Below are 21404 nucleotides of genomic sequence, written 5' to 3'. Positions count from 1 at the left end.
ATAGATCTTAAAGATGCATATTACTCAGTGTCTGTGCATTGCGATGATAGGAGATATTGGAAATTTAGCTGGATGAGTCAATAATGGCAATTCAAAGCACTGCCTAATGGTTTAACCTCAGCTCCTAGATTATTTACCAAATTGCTAAAACCGGTCCTGGCGCTACTTCTAGCTCAGAGTCATATTGTTATGGCCTATTTGGACGATATTTTAATTGTAGGAAAGACTCGGGACACAGCTGAATCATCTGTTTCAGTTGTTAAGATCACTTTTTTAGAAAGTGGGGCTTATCATTCATCCAGTAAGTCCAAATTAACACCAGGCACAGTTATTGATTATTTGGGGTTCATTATTAACTCAGATCACATGTCAGTGACTCTGCCCAGGGACAAAAGGCTGCAGTTAATTGAAGGCTGTATCAAGCTCATTGCACAACACAGACCTTCAATTAGACAGGTGGCCAGCTTGATTGGCAAATTAGTGGCTTCTGTGTGTAGTTTGGACATCTGCATTACCAACAATTACAGCGAGCAAAGGAACAGGCACTGAGGGTACATGCAGGTCATATTGACAGGCCCATGCAATTACCAGCTGCAACTGTTGCTGACGTGCAATGGTGGATCATGAATGTCTCAAGTTGTTCCAGCAAAATTCTGGTTTAACCACCTTCCATTGTCTTACAGACTGATGTCAGTGCTCTAGGTTGGAGCGCTACTGTGGAGGCAGATGGAATATGCCTGATTTATGTCAGTTTCTTTGTTGAACTAAATTAAGGCGCATGTTCAAGCGCATGTTGCAATCAAAAACGCTTGAACAATTGGTTGGGAAGAAAGCCAAACTGTAAGAAAGACGATCTGCAATCATGAGGGATTAATTATTTAGAGCTTCTGGGAAAATTTTATGGGCTTAAAGCTTATTGCTCTACTAAGTGTCGTTTCCATGTGCAGGTTCAGATTGACAACACCACGGCAGTAGCGTATGTTAATCACATGGGTGGAATCAAGTCAGAATCTTGTGATAGATTGGCGAATTTGATTTGGAGCTGGTGTACTACCAGAGACATTTGGCTTTCAGCAATCTACCTACCAGGTAGATTCAACATAGTGGCAGACACAAGGTCACGCAAATTCAATGACAACACAGAATGGATGTTGAATCATGAGATATTTAACGATGTTGTTGCTCGGTTTGGAATGCCAGATATCGATTTGTTTGCATCCAGACTAAACCACTAGTTACTTAAATATGTTTCATGGGAACAAGATCCTGGGGCAGTAGCGGTGGATGCATTCTCGCTGCATTGGGGTGGAATGTTTTTGTATGCATTTCCTCCATTTTGCCTCATCAGTCGGTGTCTGCAAAAAATCAAGCAGGACTCCACCTCAGGAGTATTGATGGTACCCTTGTGGCTAAAGGGATCAGGAGGTATGGAGAGAAGGCAGGTACAGGATACTGAGTTGGATGATCAGCCATGATCATATTGAATGGCTCGAAGGCCCAATGGCCTACTCCTGCACCTATTTTCTATGTTTCTATGTTTTGCAGATTATCACACAGCCCCTTATGACTGTTCCCAAACATAGAAACTTACTGGTGCACCCTGTAACTGGCAATCAACACCCTTTACATGATCGTATTGATCTATTAATTTGCAGATTCTAAGAAGGCCATACCTGGGAAGAGGACTATCCGATCGCACCGTGGATGTTATTACTGCGGCCTGGAGGGATAGTACCCAAAAGCAGTACATCTCTTATATAAGGAAATGGGAGGTGTTCTGCTCACGGCAGAATATTTCATATCACACGGCATGCGTTCCAGACGTGCTAGAGTTACTGTCAACTCTCTATTTCGATCAAAGGTTAAGCTACAGTGCGATCAATACAGCCAGAAGTACTCCGTGTTCATATTTATGGATGGGATCAGAACAATATTCTGTGGGGTCTCACCCTCTAGTCTCTAGATTTATGAAGGGAATTTTTAATTCCAATCCTCCCAGGCCCAGGTATTCGGTAATCTGGAATGTGAGGGAAGCACTTATGCTCCTTCGTCAGTGGACTCCTGTCACAGCCCTGACTTTGGCCAAAGGCACCATGAAGGTAGTCATGCTCATGGCTCTGGTTTCAGACCAACGAGTGCAGACATTGCAGAAGCTGCGACTAGACAGGATGGAGGTATCTGCAGATGCCATTACGTTTTACATATATGATCTACTCAAGCAGAGCAGACCAGGGGTGACAGGGTTTATGATTATCTTTTCGGCATACCATACGGATTACGCCCATGTGTGGTATTAAACTTGCTAAATTACATCGAGGCCACCAGAACCCTAAGAGGTGCGGAATCAGCATAGTTTATTAGCCACATAGAACCGCATAGTAAGGTATCGGTTCAGACTATTTCAAGGTGGCTGAAGCAGGTTCTGGTTTATGCAGGTATTGACACTGGCAATTTTAAATCTCATTCCACCAGGGCGGCATCAACATCAGTGGCCAGGGAAATGGACGTCCCCATAGACCATATCCTCACGGCCGCAGGATGGTCAAGTGAATTGATGTTTCAAAAATATTATCATAAACCTATTGTCGAACCAGGAGTATTTGCCCATTCTGTTTTGAGTTCAGTTTTATAGTTTCCCCCTGGGACAGAAGGGGTTGCTATTGTTTTCTTTATAAAAATAAACCGTTAATACATTTAAATCAATATTATGGTTTAATGCATCGTTGATTATTTACTCATTCTGAGTCAATCGATGCAGTGAGATGCCTGGAATTGAATCTACGGCATGAAATCAGAGCTTTGAAATCTTCACGTAGTCACTCACGTGACTCCGAAGTAAAATAGTAAGATTAAACGAGAATTTACCAGTCTGAAGTTTGATCTTTACTTTATGAGGAGTTACGTTGGTGAGTACGTGCCCTCCACTCCCAACCCTCTCTCACAAAGGTCACCTGGTAGATCTAGGTTTCTGGTCTTACTATGATACTTCATTTACTGTTATTCTGTGATTTCACACCGCTGCTTTGCAGATTGACGCGCATGCGCACGAGCGGGGTCTTCTTCACGTACTCACCAACGTAAGTCCTCATAAATTAAAGATCAAACTTCAAACTGGTAAGTTCTCGTTTAATCTTACTATTAAAGTGATAATACAAATAGATGGAGTGGGGGAAAAAGGCATATCGTATGCTTGTGGTTGGGACATTGAATATAAGAGTTAGAAAGTCATATTAAAACTTTGGTTGGTCGCATTTGGAATATTATGTACAATTATGTTTGCCACATAACAGGAAGGAAGCAACGGTGAGAGTTCAGATGTTTACCAGCATGGATTAGAGGGTTTATAGCTATAAGGTTGGAAAAACTTGGATTCATTTTTCTTTTCTGGAACATTGGTGGTTGAGAGGAGACCTGAAATAAGTATGTAAAATTATAAGAGATTTGATTTAGTTTAGAGAAACAGCATGGGAACAGGCCTTTCAGCCCGCCGGGTCCATGCTGACCAACAATCACCCAGTACACTAGTTATGTCCTACACTCTGGGGACAATTTACAGGAGCCAATTGTAGATGTTCCTTTAACATAGTGACCTCACCACTACTAACCACTCCCTATATCCCAAGTATAAATGTAACCTCCCCACCCCTTGATCTCTCTCTAGCTCGTGTGACGGACCACGTACAGCTAGTGCAGTAATGAATGTGAGTTAATAACAATAAAAGCAGTAAAGACAACTGTGCGTTATTGTAGCTCTTTACATGGTGTCACAATAGTGGCTCTATGTCTCTACGTCTCCTATTCTCTTGCTATCCTGTTTTTTTTTTATTTGACCAAGTGACCAGGGACATTCTTGTATATGGCCTTTTAGACTATAAGCTTAGGGCTGAACTTCTGCGTAAGCCCGACCTGTCCTTAGACGAGGCTCTACACGCCGCCCGCATGGCTGAGGCGGTGGACTCGGCTTCGCCGCCGGCCGGTCATGACATCAACTTTGCCAGTGCTACTGCCCGCCGGCGGAACACTGGCCCGCCACGGCAACAGGTCTCTCCTGCACCCGGCGTCGCCAGCCCACGGCGTTGCCCTAACTGTAACTTTTCCTCCCATCAGTTTAATGTGTGCCCAGCGTTGGGAAAGACATGCAACTTTTGCAGAAAATTAAACCATTTCTCTGCAGCCTGCCGCTCCAAGGGCAGGCCAGTACCCGCACCACGGAGAATGTTAAACAACGTTGCTCAGGCTGATAGCGAGTTCGATTCCCAACACGAGCCCGAAGATTTACCTTTGTCTGATACTAGTTCCCCCTCCCAAGGGGAGGCGGGCATCTTTTCGATCTTAGATGCACATGCCCTGATAGCAGACCCTTCGGTTAGGGTTACTGTTAATGGTTCGACCTTCACTGCGAAACTAGACACGGGGGCAGTTACAAATGTAATGTCAACAAGCCTTTTCAAAAAGATTAGGACCGATGAGAAAGTCACTGTTGACAACTCCCGCCTACATGCTTACGGGGGAGGGCTTCTCGTTCCCGTGGGAAAGGCAACCCTGCACTGCAAGATCCTGCAGGCCTCTCGGCCCCTCACTTTTTATCTGCTAGACTCTGACAGCGTCACCTTGCTGGGTGCCCGGGCGTGTCAGGACCTCGGCCTGGTCTCCTTTCACCGTGACATACACCTGGTGCGGACCCTCATGGACCCCCTGCTGGAATACCCCGACCGCTTCGACGACAAGCTGGGCAAGCTGCCCAGCTGCTACAAGATTGTCGTCGACCCCGATGTTGAACCTGTGATCCGCCCGCCACACCGCGTCTCCTTCGCCATGAAGGACAAGGTGGAATCAACGCTGCGCGACATGGTCACCTGGGGGCATTCTCAAAGAGGTGAGCGATCCCACCCGGTGGGTCTCCACCATGGTCGTTGCCGCCAAAAAGGACAAAAGTGAAATCCGCATTTGTATCAACCCCAAGGACCTGAACCTGGCGATCAAACGACCGCACTACCCTATGCGAACTGTAGAGGACGTCGCTGCACAGGTCGGTCCGGCCAATGTCTTTTCTGTCCTCGACGCCAAGAGCTCGTTCTGGCAGATACCGCTTGACGAGCGATCCTCCTACTTGACCACCTTCAGCACGCCTTTTGGACGTTTCCGTTTCCTCCGCATGCCATTCGGGATCAACTCCGCCAGCGAGGTGTTCCAGCGGACCATGGAGCAGCTGTTTGCCGGTCTGCCGTGTGCCATAATCGTGGACGACATCCTGGTCTACGGGAAGGACGTAGCCGAGCATGATCTCCACCTTCGCCTGGTCCTCGACCGGGCTCGCGATATAAACCTCAAGCTCAACCCCAAGAAGTGCCGTTTCCGCGTCCCGGAGGTCACGTATGTGGGGCACGTTTTCACCGCCTCCGGTCTGAAGCCCGACCCGCAGAAAACTGCTGCCGTCTCCAGTATGTCTTCGCCCGCCGACGTGCCAAGCCTGCAGCGCTTCCTAGGCATGGTCAATTACCTGGGGAAGTTCATCCCCGACCTCAGCGAAATGAGCGCTCCTTTGAGGGAACTGACCAAGAAGGACGTTGCCTGGGTTTGGTTCCCGCACCATCAGTCGGCTTTCGAAGCCCTGAAGTCCCAGTTGGTCCGAGCACCTACTCTTAAATTTTTCGACCTGAAGCGCCCCATCGTTCTGACTTGCGATGCCTCGAAGTTCGGCCTCGGTGCCGCCTGCCTGCAGCTCTACGACAAGCTGCAGCTACCCGTCTCCTACGCTTCCCGCACCATGACCTCTGCTGAGCAGCGCTATGCTCAGATCGAGAAGGAGCTCCTGGCCGTGGTGTTTGCCTGCTCGAAGTTCAAGGATTACATCCTGGGAAACGACTTCCTTATCGAGACTGACCACCAGCCGCTGGTCACCATCCTAAACAAGCCGATTCACGCCGCCTCATCCCGCCTGCAGCGTATGATGCTGCAGCTTCAACGCTTCACCTTTCAGATTGTGTACCGCAAAGGCAAGGACATGTTTGTGGCCGATACGCTGTCTCGTGCACCCCTGGTATCCACTGCCCGTCACCCGTACGAGTCCTCCGACCTGATGGTGCTTAACCTTAACATTGTGCCTTCTCAGCAGATGCAATCCCTGGTCAAGCACACTGCCCTGGATCCTGCCCTGCAGCAGCTTGCCGACGTCATCAGGCAGGGCTGGCCAGACCGTCGCTCATCTCTACCTGCCGGTGCTGATCCGTACTTCCTGGTCCGCGATGAGCTGGTCCTGCACGATGGCGTGGTGGTGAAGGGGCACAAGGTGGTCGTGCCCGCTGCGCTGCACGCTCACTATTTCGAATCCGCCCACCGCGGTCATCCTGGGGCCGAGGCCACTCTGTCACACGCCCAGAGTCAATTCTACTGGCCCGGCATGGCCGATTACATCCGGGACAGGGTCTCCGCCTGCGCTACCTGCAACAGCCTGGCTCCACGTCCGCAACGCCAGCCACTTCTGCAACAGCCTGCCCCTGAACTTCCATGGATGGCCCTCGCCACTGACATTTTCGAGTGGCGTGGAAAGCACTTTCTGGTCCTTGTTGATTCTTATTCCAGCTGGTTCGAAGTTGATCAGCTGCACTCCCTCTCCTCTTCAGCCGTCATCGGGAAGCTGCGCCGCCACTTCGCCACCTTCGGTTCCCCGGCTACCCTCCAATCTGACAACGGCAGCCAGTTCACCAGTGCCGAGTTCCGGGGGTTCGCTGCCAGCTGGAACTTTCGCCATTTCACCAGCAGTCCAGAGTACCCGCAGAGTAACGGCCTGGCGGAGCGCGCTGTCCGCAGTGCCAAGGACTTGCTGGAACATTGTAGATTGTCCGAATCCGATTTTTACTTAGCTCTTCTTAATATCCGCAACATCTCCCGCGACCCTGCCCTGGGCTCGCCAGCCAAACGGCTGATGTCTCGCACTACGAGACCTCCGCTCCCTGTGACCCAGCGGTCCCTCGTGCCTTCTCCCCTAAAGCCTGCTGCTGTCCAGGAGCGCATTGCTCACAAGCACGAAGTGCAGAAGCGCTCCCACGACCAGTCATGCCGCCCCCTTCCGCGTCTGTTCCCCGGCCAAGTCGTCCGGATGCAGTCCCCCTCCGGTCCCTCTAAGCTTGCCACCGTTGTCGGTGATGCTGGATCGCCGCGCTCCTACCTTGTCGACCACGACGGCACAATTTACAGGCGGACCCGCCAACATCTCCGTCCCGTCAACGAGCCTCCTCCGCCTCCTGCGGTCCCCTTCTGCCCTCCCCTGCCCGAAACACTGCCTGCCGCCCCGCGCATGCCTCGGTCCCTGCCTTCCCAGCTCTCTCATCCTCACTCGCCGCCTGCTTCCCCTGGCTCTCCTGCCCGTACACCCGATTCTGCCGCTAGTTCCCCGCCTCTGCCTCCGCCGGCTCTTTCTACTCCCGGTTCCCCGGCTCCTTCCCCCGCCTCGGCTGCTGCTCTTCCTGCAGAGGGAGGAGATGGCGAGCTGCGGACCCGGTCCGGTCGACTGGTTAAGCCGCCTGTCCGTTATGGTGATTTTGCTTAGCTGTATGCTCCTCTGCTTGTTTAACTGTTTGCCTGCCTAAACAGAAGGCGGGTAACTATAGACCGGTTAGTCTAACATCGGTGGTGGGTAAAATGTTAGAGACAATTATTAAAGAAACACTAACGGGGCACTTGGATAAACATGACTTCATCGGACAGAACCAGCATGGTTTTGTGAAGGGGAAGTCCTGTTTAACGAATCTGCTCGAATTCTTTGAGGAAGTAACAACCCGGGTGGATAAAGGGGAACCGGTGGATGTGGTATACTTGGACTTCCAAAAGGCTTTTGACAAGGTGCCACACAAGAGACTATTGCTAAAAATAAAAAATTATGGGATTGGGGGTAATATATTAGCATGGGTAGAGGATTGGCTAACAAATAGGAAGCAGAGAGTGGGGATAAATGGTTCATACTCGGGATGGCAACCGGTAACTAGCGGGGTTCCGCAAGGGTCGGTGCTGGGACCCCAGTTGTTCACAATTTATATAAATGATTTGGAGGAGGGAACCAAGTGTAATATATCAAAATTTGCGGACGATACAAAAATGGGAGGAAAAGTAGGGGATGAGGAGGATAGGAAGAGTCTGCAAAAGGATATAGATAAGCTAGGTGAGTGGGCAACAACTTGGCAGATGAAGTTTAATACTAATAAATGTGAAGTCATTCACTTTGGGAAAAAAAATGATAGGGCAAGTTATTTTCTAAATGAGGAGGAGCTGCGTTGTAATGCAACGCAAAGGGATCTAGGGGTATTAGTACATGAATCACTAAAAGTTAGTATGCAGGTGCAGCAAGCAATCAGGAAGGCCAATGGAGTTTTGGCCTTTATTGCTAGGGGGATTGAGTATAAAAACACGGAGGTCTTGCTGCAGCTGTACACAGTATTAGTGAGACCACATTTGGAATACTGTGTACAGTTCTGGGGTCCATACTTAAGAAAGGATGTACTAGCCCTTGAGGCAGTGCAGCGAAGGTTTACAAGATTAATTCCTGCAATGAGGGGATTGACATATGAGGAAAGGTTAAGTAGGCTGGAACTCTACTCTTTGGAGTTTAGAAGAATGAGAGGCGATCTCATTGAAACATATAAGATCGTGAGGGGCCTTGATCGGGTGGATGCACCGAGGATGTTCCCAATGATCGGGGAAACTAGAACTAGGGGACATAGTTGCAGAATAAGGGGGGGCTCTTTTAAAACGGAGATGAGGAAGAACTTCTTCACCCAGAGGGTGGTTAATTTATGGAATTCACTGCCCCAGGGAGCAGTGGAAGCAGAAACTTTAAATATATTTAAGACTAAAATAGATGGTTTTTTAGCTGCCAAGGGGATAAGGGGCTACGGGGAGAGGGCAGGGATATGGACCTAGGTATGGTTAGTATAGAAAGACCTGAGTGATCTCCTGGACAAGTGTCGATCGCCTGGATTGGGGTCGGAGAGGAATTTCCCGGATTTTTTTCCCGAATTGGACCTGGGTTTTTATCCGGTTTTTTGCCTCTCCCAGGAGATCACGAGGTTTTTGGGGTGGAGAGGGGTGATAGCGGTATAAAGGGGAGGGTAGTGTCTTGTGTTCTGTGTCTTGTGTCTACTGTTTGTGGGTAAGTGTGTCTGTTTAGTGTTCAGCCATGAGCGAATGGCGGTGCGGGCTCGACGGACCTGGTGGTCTACTCTCGCACCTACTTTCTATGTTTCTATGTTTCTATGTTTCTATGCTCGTAGCGCATGAGACGTGGTCGCTATGTCACTACTGTATTGTTTGTTTCCAAGGGAAAGGATGTAGATGTTCCTTTAACATAGTGACCTCACCACTACTAACCACTCCCTATATCCCAAGTATAAATGTAACCTCCCCACCCCTTGATCTCTCTCTAGCTCGTGTGACGGACCACGTACAGCTAGTGCAGTAATGAATGTGAGTTAATAACAATAAAAGCAGTAAAGACAACTGTGCGTTATTGTAGCTCTTTACACCAATCAACCTTCAAGTCCTTGCAACATGGCAGGACACTAGAGCACCTTGAGAAAACCCATGTTGTCACAGGGAAACGAGCAAATTCCATAAAGACAGCATGTATAGTCAGGATCGAACCAGGGTCTCTAGCTCGGGAAAGAGCAACTCAAGCGCTGCGCCACTGTGCCGCCCCTTAGAAAGGGGAGACAATCAGAACTTTTTTGCGAGGGTGGAAATGTCCAATTCAAAAGGACATAGCTCTGTCAGAGGAAGGAAATTTAAAGAAGATGTGTGGGGTAAATTTTGATTTACACGTGGTGGTTTACATTGCCATGGGTACTGGAAAGCAGAATAGATAGTGGCGTTTAAGAATGTTTTGATAAAGACATGAATGGAGGAAGATGGGTCATGTGCAAGAGGGAGTAATCTAATTCACTGTCATGTTCGGCACAGAGATTGTGGGCTGTTTAGCCTACTGTTGTGCCATTCTGTTTTATGTTCCACAGATCTGGTCTCCATATTGAAGACTTCAGAATAGAGGAAGTGTAAAAAGATTTAACAGATTTATAGTGTCATACAGAGTAGAACCAGGCCCTTCGGTCCAACGCACATGCTGACCAACATGCCCCATCTATTCTAGTGCAACTTGCAGGCGCTTGGCCCATAACCCTCTAAACCTATCCTTTCCAAGTACCTGTCCAATTCCTTGGATGGCTTTAAGATGTTGTATAAGAGAAGAGAGTCAAACTAGGTCTATACTCTCCAGTTTACAATAATGAAGGATAATCTCAAGGAAACATTAAAATTCTTGTAGATGTTGACAAGATAGATGCAAGACAATTCACTGGAGGAAGATTTGTTGTAACAGAGAAAGTAAGTAGGTAAGGCCTGCATCACTTGACCTTGGAAATATACAGATACCGTTGGACACTTGTGAGTGTGGATGGTGAGAAATTAAGTCTCAGCCTGGAATACCTAGAAGTCCCAGTCTTAAAACAAAGAATAGCCTTGCATGGTAAATATAAGAAGAAATGTATTCACTTTAAGGTTGAATATCTTTCAAATGCCATGCCCCAGAGGGATATGGGTATATTCAAGGCATAGTGAAAAGATTGTGTTGTGAAGTAACTCCAGATGTGGCTTTAGTGCAACCCCATTCCATTTTTGTCTCAATTGTCTGTAAATTATTATCTAGGTACTTCATGCCTATTTGTAATTTCTCAGAAATCGTTAAACCTCCACAGATTATAATTTTATCATATTTATGAAAGTAATTAGTTCATTCATTAAGTTAGTTTCTCCAATGTTCAAATGTTAATAGAGCCAGAATGTTGGAGAATGAACATGAGTTACATCAATTCGGATTTTGCTGCTTACCTCTCCCCATCACTCCACAGATCTGAGCGCTGTCCCATTATTAGATAATCATGGTTCAGTTCCATGTTAGATTTAATGTTGCAGTTGGCAAGTGTGATTAGGTCTCTCACAGTATTTTGAGCGACTGCATCGGTTCCTAAAATGAAAATTCACACAATGACATGATAGACCAATCCTATTCACCATTGTTCAGTGCCATCAAATTTGGTGGTAATGTGCTAAGTAGTGCCCGGGGAGGGGGTGGTATGAGAGGGAAGGGAATAATTGACAAAGGAGTTACGGAGGGAGCGGTCTTTGCGGAAGGCAGACATGGGGGGAGATGGGAAGATGTGGCGAGTGGTGGGGTCCCGTTGGAGGTGACGAAAATGACGGAGGATTACTTGTTGTATGTGACGGCTGGTGGGGTGAAAGGTGAGGACTAAGGGGACTCTGCATTTATTGCGAGAGCGGGGATGGGGAGAGAGAGCAATGTTGCGGGGTATGGAAGAGACCCTGGTACGAGCCTCATCTACGGTGGAGGAGGGGAACCCCCGCTCCCTGAAGAATTAGGACATTTCAGATGCCCTGGTGTGGAACGCCTCATTCTGGGAGCAGATGCGGTGTAGATGGAGGAATTGGGAGTAGGGGATGGAGTCCTTACAGGAAGCAAGGTGGGAAGCAGTGTAGTCCAGATAGCCATGGGAGTCAGTAGGTTTATACTGGATGTCGGTCAGAAGTCTATCACCTGCGATGGAGATAGTGGGGTCCAGGAATGGTAGGGAAGTGTCGGAAATAGTCCAGGTGTATTTGAATGCGGATCAAAGTTGGTGGTGAAGTGGATGAAGTCAGTCAGTTGTGTGTGGCTGCAGGAGGTGGCACCAAAGCAGTCGTCGATGTACCGGAGGTAGAGGTCAGGGATGGGGCCCTGGTACGTATTGAACAAGGATTGTTCGACGTACCCGACAAAGAGGCAGGTGTAGCTGGGGCCCATGCGTGTGCCCATAGCTACACCTTGTATTTGGAGGAAATGGGAGGAGGACCACCCCCTCCCCAGGCACTTACCGTTGCATCCGCAAGAGATGCAACACCGGTCCCTTTACCTCCCACCTCGACCCCATTCAAGGACCCAAGCAGTCGTTCCAGGTGCAACAGAGGTTCACCTGTATCTCCTCCAACCTCATCTATTGCATACGCTGCTCTAGATGTCAGCTGATCTACATCGGTGAGACTAAACAGAGGCTGGGCGATGATTTCGCCCAACACCTCCGCTCGGTCCGCAAGAACCTACCTTACCTCCCGGTGGCCCAGCACTTCAACTCCCCTCCCATTCCCCTTCCGACCTCTCTGTTCTGGATCTCCTCCATGGCCAGAGTGAGCAACACCGGAAATTGGAGGAACAGCACCTCATATTCCACTTGGGGAGTCTGCATCCTGCGGGCATGAACATTGAATTCTCCCAATTTTGTTAGCCTTTGCTGTCTCCTCCCCTTCCTCAGCCCTCAGGCTGTCTCCTCCCATCCCTCAGCCCTTGGGCTACTCCTCCTTTCTCCTTTCTTCACCCCGCCACACCCCATCAGTCTGAAGAAGGGTTTCGGCCAGAAACGTTGCCTATTTCCTTCGCTCCATAGATGCTGTTGCACCCGCTGAGTTTCTCCAGCATTTTTGTGTAACTTCGATTTTCCAGCATCTGCAGTTCATTCTTAAACATATAGAAAATGAGAAATTGGGGACACTCTTGGCTTTCCTGAGAATTTGTTTCTGGAAAGGCGTGCTTTGTTCACCTCTGGGCAGACAACTGCTTTTACTGCATATACTTGTTTCAAACTAATCATACAAATTATAAAAAATCAGTCAATTAATCCCCAAAGGCATTGGATGATATCCAGAGATAATCCCAACAGCCAAAAGTAAAGAAATGTCAACACCCCAATGGAATTGTTTTGTACGGGTACAGGCACTTTTACCCAACGTGTCCTCTCTTCCTGAGCTAGTCCCATTTTCCTATGATTAGCCCATATTCCTCTAAACCTTTCCTATCAATGTACCTACCCTAATGTCCTTTAATCCTTGTAATTCTCCCCACCTCTACTGCTTCGTCTGGCAGTTCATTCCATGTAGTTGCCATCCCAAGTGTGAAAATCCTGCCCGACTGCTCCTTTTTAAATATTTCACCTCTTATTTGAAACATATGTACTCTAGTTTTTAGATTCCTCTTTCCTATGTAAAAGAGTGTGACCATGCACCTTACCTGTGCCCCTGATTATTTTAAATGCGTCTAAAAGGTCACTCCTCAGCCTCCTACACTCCAGGTAAAAAAGAATTCAGCCTCTCCTTATAACTCAACCCCGATAACATCCTTGTAATCTCTTCAGCAGGCTTTCCAGCTCAAAGACATCTGTCAAATAGCTGTGGAACTAGTACTGCACACAGTAATCCAAATGTGGTCTCACTAATAATTTGTGGAAATGTGCAAAAGCTGTCCAGTACAAATATTTTATTCTAACAATGCAAATATTCTTTGCCTTCTAATTATTATAGGGTGTTTAGAGCTAGTTCTGTCAGGGATGTGTGACCATCTCTGCTAAGTGGGTTCTTTCCAGACATGGTCCAGTTTTCTTAACCTTGCTACTTCACTTCCTCTTTTGAACTATTTGCTCTGATCATGCTTTTGCTGTAATTCTATGCAAACATTTTAAAAGATTGCCCAAATAATCATGCATGTCAAATACGAGTTTAGACGACTCTAAATTATGCTTTACAAGTGTACATTCCCAGGATAAAATCAGCCAGATACTTGTACAAATGTTGTACTCCATTCCAACCCATGTATGACTACAAATGTGCACTTCGCATGTACAACTTTGCCCATGGAAGTGTATAAATATATCCTTATACCTCTGTCCTGTCATGGTCATCAGATATATAAATTACTCACCTTGTTTGATAACTATCAGAATTTTCATTGCGTAATATATGTAATTGTCTCTCTTTTCCTTTCCAATAAATGTCACTTTGTAAACTAAAAAAGAAAATTGTTTTAAAAAACAGTGGCGTGAAAGATGGTCAAATTCAATTTGTAATGGCATTAGTATGATCTATATCCAGTTCCAAAATTGGACACTTATGATTCCTAGGGGGGACCTTTCCAATTCTGTATATCTCTCACCTCTGCAGTAAATCATCCTTCAAAAGGCCGATCCAACAGCCTCAGTGGAGGTGACAAAGACAACAAGTAAGAAAAGGACAGTTCTGATATTTTCATAAAGGAATATGGCAGTTGTGGTCAATGTGATACATGTCAGGAGGGAGACCAGAATACCCACAAGGCCCATTGTAAATATCTGGCCATAGAAGACTGTTGTAACCTCCTATAGAATGTGAACCCCTATACAATTGGGCAATGCTGAAAGAAACGTCATTCTCTGAAGATGCACCAAGGTGATTTCCATGCCACTGTCTACATGTGAAGAGTAGAGATGTTTCCAAAAATATAGTTCATGGAAAAATCTCAGTTCTTTATCACCAAAACACAGAAACACCAAAATATTGTAGTAATCCATTAATGAAAGTGGTATGTAGATGTATTCTCTCATGTTGGTTGACTTGGACAGTAAGATGCAAAGACATCTTAAGTACACCTGGCCCTTCCTGGCTAATTACGGATTTGTCATATGTGTGTCAGGATTATTAGGGATATTTTGGTGACTGCTTTTGAAAAATCTCTCTCTCTGCTATGGAAATCATTATATTGCATGCTCCAAATGTCTGTTCACTGAACACATCTGGAATACAATGCTATTGATAGCGCACATTCTTATGACCTTTATTCTACTTGCTGCTCTCTGGATAAGAACAGTAGATTATGTGGCCCCTGTTTAAAAAAACATATTGGTTTACAACAATCCAGTAGTTTAACAGTTATTATTACTCAGATTATTCTTTTAAATGTCAATGTTATTTAATCCCTCATCTGCATTGATAGGATTTGAAAAGCACAATTTGTGATCGACAGTTCAGTCGTTCGAAAATGGCTATAGTAACTTAACTACTGTCATCGAAACACTGATAGAAATAAAATGTGTTAATCAACATATTGTCCAAACATGATTACACCAAGAATAATGAAATATGCATTTTTTTTGCGATCAATCAGTGGACACAAAGTGCTGGAATTACTCAACGGGTCAGGCAGCATCAATAGACAAAAAGGATGGATGACATTTTGGTTCGGGGGCCTGAACGTCACACATCCTTTTTCTCCACACTTTCTGTCTATCTTTGATAGAAACTAGTATCTGTAGTTATTTGTTTCTAAAGAACAATCAGCAGACTTTGAAAATAGTGTGATTAAAAATAGGGTTACCATAATCACTTCCTGGGGCACAGGAAACGTCATCACGTTTTGCAAGATCTCTTTGGTCTGTCTTTAGTGAAACGCAGCTTCCTGCAGATGCAGAAGAAAAAAGTATTTTCATAAATAACTGCTTCATTTTTGTTCAATGATTGCCCATTGGTGAACTCCGACTCCTTTCTTCAATAGCCTATCCATATTACGTGATCCAGTAAGTGCGTGATCCAGCAAGCACTTTTCTAATTGCACACCCCAATAAAATACTAGATTCTGTCTGCATTTTGCTTGCTGTGAGCAAGTTGCAATGAGAGGTGTGTGACAGCAAAGATCCAGCAAACATTAAAGTCTTCCCATGGACAACAGCAGCAAAAAAATAATCAAATATTTTGTCTATCACATATCTCCATTAAGCAAAGAAATTGGTCCCTGAATAAAATCTGGTTTAATAAATGCTGCAAATTCACAATATTTAATTATAGCTAAATTAATACTTTTCTTTCTCTTTCTCCCTCCATAACAATTGCTCTTTTTGTTATCTGCTTGAATACATATATTTTACCAGTTTATTCAGTTCTAGGTAAAATCATGTTTAATATACCCACAAGGAACATTCATGCATTTTTCTTGAATCTTAATTCATTGACTTATCTAGTTGAGTATTTCAGTAGCATTTAGAGTAAAGGTGTCATAGTCATGGTGCATGGAAATAGGCCTTTCAACCCAACTTGCCCACACTGATCAATATACACTCCCTACACAAGTCCCACCTGTCTGCTTTTATCTCGTATCCTTCCAAACCTTTCCTATCTATGTCCCTGACCAAATGTCTTAAATAGTGTAAAAGTACCTGCCTCAACTACCTTACCTGGCAACTCGTTCCATATTCACACACCATTCTTTGTGTGAAAAAGATGCCCCTCAGGCCCTATTATCTTTCCCCACAAAATGTTTTCATAAGAATATTTTGCAGTGGATAAAATATAGGCTAGTCATTATAATTTTACAGTATCGCGCAACTGCTTTCCATGCAGGAAGTCAGTGGAAACCTGTGGGACTATTATGCAGCTAACATGAAATTCTGTTCTCACCTGCAGAGACTAAATACCACCTTTAAATTCATGATGACACAAACATATTTAGAACTGAGCTGTCAGACCTGTGGTTGGAACTGTATATAGTCAAGGAGAGAATAACTATGCCAAAGAGATTGATGTACATACAAGAAATGATATTCATCTCATGGTGCTGGCTACCTTTGCATTCAGAATATTGCTGGATATAATTCATATTAAACATTCATGAAACTTTCAGATTTCACTGATATTACCTCATGTAACTGCTACCGACCAGCAATCATAGAAAATTAGGTGCTCTGCTAACATGGAACTGACCATTAGAGCTTGTGGTCACAGAATCCTCCTATTCAATGTTATTTTTTGTGATGGTACACGCAAGTATGGTGTACCAGTACCTCTAAATGGTTAAACGAAACAGTTGTATAGCATTCCATGGTGTTGCGTGAACAATTATATTTGTATTGGCATATTTATCCTCTGAAACTGGTCCTTCAGCCTGCCTAGTCCGCGCCGACCAGTGATCCTCGCACATTAATATAGTCCTACACACACTAGGAACAATTTATTTTTTAAATTTACACCAAGCCAATTAACTTACAAACCTGTACGTCTTTGGAGTGTGGGAAGAAACCAAAGATCCAGGCGAAAACCAAAGATCCAGGCACAGAGTGGTGAATCTCTGGAATTCTCTGCCACAGAAGGTAGTTGAGGCCAGTTCGTTGGCTATATTTAAGAGGGAGTTAGATGTGGCACTTGTGGCTAAAGGGATCAGGCAGTATGGAGAGAAGGCAGGTACAGGATACTGAGTTGGATGATCAGCCATGATCATATTGAATGGCGGTGCAGGCTCGAAGGGCCGAATGGCCTACTCCTGCACCTATTTTCTATGTTTCTATGTTTCTAAAACTCACACAGGTCACGGAGAGAACGTAGAATCTCCTTGCAGACAACGCCCATAGTCAGGATCGAACCCGGGTCTCTGCTGCTGCAATCGCTATAAGGCAGCAACTCTACCACTGCGTCACTGTGCCGCCCTGTATTAAGTTGTGTTAAGTCATCTTGTTTTTCAGGTTTATTTTTAATTTAGGTTTTTAAATTGTTTACTAGTAATTCAGATTTTAAGAAATGTATGGTCTTTGACAACATTGGACAGGATATGAATGAGCCACTTGCCAAGTAGATTTCTCTTTGACTGCAGGGTAACTTGCTTTGATTGCTCCTTCAGGCATTTTGTTTTGCATCTGAGATCCCTTCAGCTACAGACGCTTACTGAAAATGATTAGACTGGACTTCCAGCAATTTTTTAACTGGAACAATTATGCAAAGTAATTGTATATTTTCCTTTGCGTGTAGGCAATTCATTGGATCAGAATTTGATTCTGCAATTTGTGAAATAATAGGATAGAGCAGCAAATAAACAGAGAATCTATCTTACCTTCAGCACATCTGCACACATCATCTACGCATATTTTACTTAGCATACCACTGTGTTCGGGGACATTGTAAAATTTAGTGCAATTCTTTGCTGTAAAAAGAGGAAAAACTATGTGACTACAACAAAGTTCTGATTTCTGGAAAATATCTTCAGTTTTGTATCAACTCAAACATGTGTATAAAAATTCTCTCTTGATCAGAAAACCCCCCAAAACTAATTTTATTAATGAATAAATTCAAATCCTTGCTGAGCATTTACTTATGTTAGATAGATTAATGTTAATAAATGTGCAATGCGTTGTATTGAAATTTTACCCTTAATTTGCAAATCTTTTGATGTCTCGCAACAATTTAACATTGGTTCTTTTTTGGAGGAAAGCTACTATATACAATATATTTTATTTCCCAATCCATTGTTAACAAATTTATTTTGTTTTTTTATTGTTTCTACCCCCTAAAGAAATCAAATTAAATTAATAAGACATCCTTCTGAGTGCTCACTTGTATCATAATATGAATATATCTTGACAGCAGCTGGTTGAATGAGTCCAACGTTGTAGAATTGGTGCACTTTAAATGCAACGCAGCTCTCTTCGAGATTTGACACCTGCGAGACAATGTTATGATTCATGTGTCAGAACACGGTTGATCAGTTCCTGATTAGCTACGAATTGTTCGGAAATCCATGCAGTATCCTAAATACATATTCCCTCCAGCACTGATGCGTTATGGCTGTAGTGTTCCAAATGATCCTCAATGGCTCAGCATCCTTGACAGTACATCCTAAACATGTGATTTTATACATAGGAAATATAAAGGCAGCAGATGCACGAGAACACCACTGGCTACATACCTGTATTTCCCTTCAAGTTGCACATTGTGCTTTCTTGGTAACTATGCCTTGATAGCTATGTCTTGATGCCACTATAATCACTGGAAAATATTCTATTGAGCAAAGTGACTATACACACACTTGAAGCAGATTAGATTGATTATTTAAACTTTGAATTAATGGCGTGGTAAAACATTACACCCCACTCCTGTGCTCCATCACTGCCACATCTTAAACCCCATCCTGAGCACCCAAATCTCTCACCAGAAATGCAGTAATGGACCCTCATCTATACAAGAGCAATAAAGGTTAGGAGGGGATGGGAAACAATTAAGAAGGCACGGTGGCGTACGATAGCACTACTGTCTTAGACCTGGGTTCAATGCTGATTATGGGCGCTGTTTGTACGGACTTTGTACGTTCTCCCCATGACCTGCGTGAGTTTTCTTCGAGCTCTTTGGGTTCCTCCCACATTCTAAAGACGTACAGTTTTGGCTTGGTATACATATAAATTGTCGCTAGTGTGTAGGATAACGTTAGAGTGCGGGGATCACTGGTCTGTGCAGTCCCAGTGGGCACAAGGGCTTATTTCTGCGCTGTAAACTAAACTAAATCAGATGATTATAATCACCCCGTTCTTATTCTGTGGGTGAGCGAGACATGAAACAAATGCGAAGTTTACTGGCAGCAGTAATCTACTCCTAGATATCACCAATCAGAAAATTATATCTGTTGTTATAAACCATAACTTATTTATGAGGAGTATCTTCAAGAGTACTGTAAATAAGTATGCAGTTCCAGGAGACAGGGAAGAAAGTCAATTTTATATGTCCATCCTCAAATTAAGCGACCAAAACTGCACACAATACTCCAGGTGCGGTCTCACCAGGGCTCTGTACAGCTGCAGTAGGACCTCCTTGCTCCTAAACTCAAATTCATTGCCTGGTGAGACCGCACCTGGATTATTGTGTGCAGTTTTAGTCGCTTAATTTGAGGAAGGACATTATTGCTATTGAGGTAGTGTAGCGTAGGTTCACCAGGTTAATTCCCGGGATGGCGGGACTGACATATGAAAGAATGGGTCAACTGGGCTTGCATTCACGGGAATTTAGAAGGATGAGAGAGGATCTGATAGAAACATATAACATTCTTAAGGGATTGGATGAGCTAGATGCAGGAAAAATGTTCCCAATGTTGGGGAAGTCCAGAATCAGGGGGCCACAGTATAAGAATAAAGGGTAGGCCCCCTGACTGAAATGAGGAAAAACGTTTTCACCCAGAGAGTTATGTATATGTGCAATTCTCTGCTGCAGAAGGCAGTGGAGGCCAATTCACTGGATTTTTTCCAAGAGAGAGTAGATTTAGGTCTTGGGACTAACGGAATCACGGGATATAGGAAAAAGCACGAACGGGGTACTGATTTTGGATTCAGGTTCAACCATGATCATATTGAATGGCGGTGCAGGCTCGAAGGGCCGAATGACCTACTCCTGCACCTATTTTCTATATTTCTATCAGCTTAATAAACTCCGAGGACCACATGTGAAGCAGACATCTAAACTTTGAGAGGTTCTAAGTATTATCAGTTACAAATGAGCTTTGATTTTGAATGACTCCAGTAATAGGGTACTGTCTGTGCAGAGCTACTGATCACAGCATCAAAACCTGAGTTTGATCCTCGGGTGCTTTCTGTGTTGAATTTCCTCCCACATCCCAAACACATGCTGGTTTGTAGGTTATTTGGTTTCTGTAAATTGCCCGGGAATTTGGGATGAGAAGGTGGGAAAACATAGAACTAGTATATACAGGTTAAACGTCACCTACTCCAAAAATGCTGCCGACCTGCAGAGTTACACCAGCACGTTATGTCCTTTTATAGCAGCTTCTTGTTTTGCAGCCGTTTCAGCCTTTTGAGTGGTGCTGCTGCAGCTTTTAACACATTTGCACGATGGCCAGGAAAGCATAGCACAGTTCTTCTTCCTTCAAGTAATAATGACATTTGGTATGGCTCCAACTATTCTTACCAATTCCCACAGAGGCACAGAAAACCCCGTTATCACGATGCATCACAACTTGGTTTGGCAACTGCTCTGCCCAAGGCCACAAGAAATTGCAGAGAGTTATGTATGTGGCCCATCAGGCAAACCAGCATCCCCTCCATTGATAGGAAATTAAGGCCTACCTCAACTCCACCAAGGACCTTAAATTACCCCGCCTCCAGGCCGCTCCCGACGCCCCGCGACACCAGCAGGCTCCGGGTCCCAACTCCGGCCTGCATCGCCTGCCCGTCCCGCGATGCCATATTTGCCACGAGAAGCGACTTCATTACTCACCAGGACGCCGCCTTCACCGACCTCCACATCGATGCCGCCGCCGACCCTTGCCGCCCCCCTGGACTGCCCAGCCTCATCGCCGCACCGGGCCTACCCGACATCGCCTAACATCGCCGCCGGACCCGACCTACCCAACATGGCCGCCGGACCCGACCTACCCAACACGGGGCCCACTGAAAATCGCCGCTGCACTGGGCCCGCCTAACACCGCCGCCGGACCCGACCTACCCGACCCCGACTCAACTGCCACTGGACTCCGACCATCGGGCCCGGTGACCCTTGACCCGCGCCACTCCACTCCCCACCAACAACCCACAGCCGTCGCCTTACCTGGAGCCTGGACTCTGCACTGGGACTGGAGCCTCCACGCTGCTCACTCCCTCTCTCCTGGGCTTAACTCCACTGGGTCCTAGTGCCCGTCTGCCCAGCCTTGCTAACCTCAGTGGCTGTTCCACTGACTCTCCCCACCCCCCTCCAACAATGTCACCACCGCTCTTCCCCACCCACATTACAGCCCTCTCACC

The 21404-nt window shown here is 45.5% G+C and overlaps 1 protein-coding gene, 1 long non-coding RNA gene and 1 pseudogene across 2 annotated transcripts in view; 1 reads left to right on the top strand and 2 right to left on the bottom strand.

Moving 5' to 3' along the window:
• LOC116982309 overlaps positions 1–21404 on the bottom strand; it is a 999615-nt pseudogene that overhangs the window by 140762 nt on the left and 837449 nt on the right.
• The window catches only part of LOC116982210 (complement C3-like), a 146745-nt gene that overhangs the window by 7819 nt on the left and 117522 nt on the right, over positions 1–21404 (bottom strand). The window contains exons 36-40 of the mRNA XM_033035505.1: positions 18217–18322; positions 17717–17806; positions 15218–15298; positions 13790–13873; positions 10876–11011 (exon numbers count right to left, since the gene is read on the bottom strand). Coding sequence (XP_032891396.1) covers positions 10876–11011; positions 13790–13873; positions 15218–15298; positions 17717–17806; positions 18217–18322 — 497 coding nt within the window. The remainder of the gene's footprint in view (positions 1–10875; positions 11012–13789; positions 13874–15217; positions 15299–17716; positions 17807–18216; positions 18323–21404) is intronic.
• On the top strand, positions 16947–19944 carry LOC116982225. Its single transcript, XR_004414406.1, has 2 exons — positions 16947–16982; positions 19864–19944. It is a non-coding gene; the product is annotated as an uncharacterized LOC116982225 (long non-coding RNA).

The sequence above is a fragment of the Amblyraja radiata genome, chromosome 16 (genome assembly GCF_010909765.2).
Source record: "Amblyraja radiata isolate CabotCenter1 chromosome 16, sAmbRad1.1.pri, whole genome shotgun sequence".
Lineage (NCBI taxonomy): Eukaryota > Metazoa > Chordata > Chondrichthyes > Rajiformes > Rajidae > Amblyraja > Amblyraja radiata.
The sequence above is the reverse complement of the archived record's forward strand: the minus strand, read 5'-3'. Positions and strand labels throughout refer to the sequence as shown.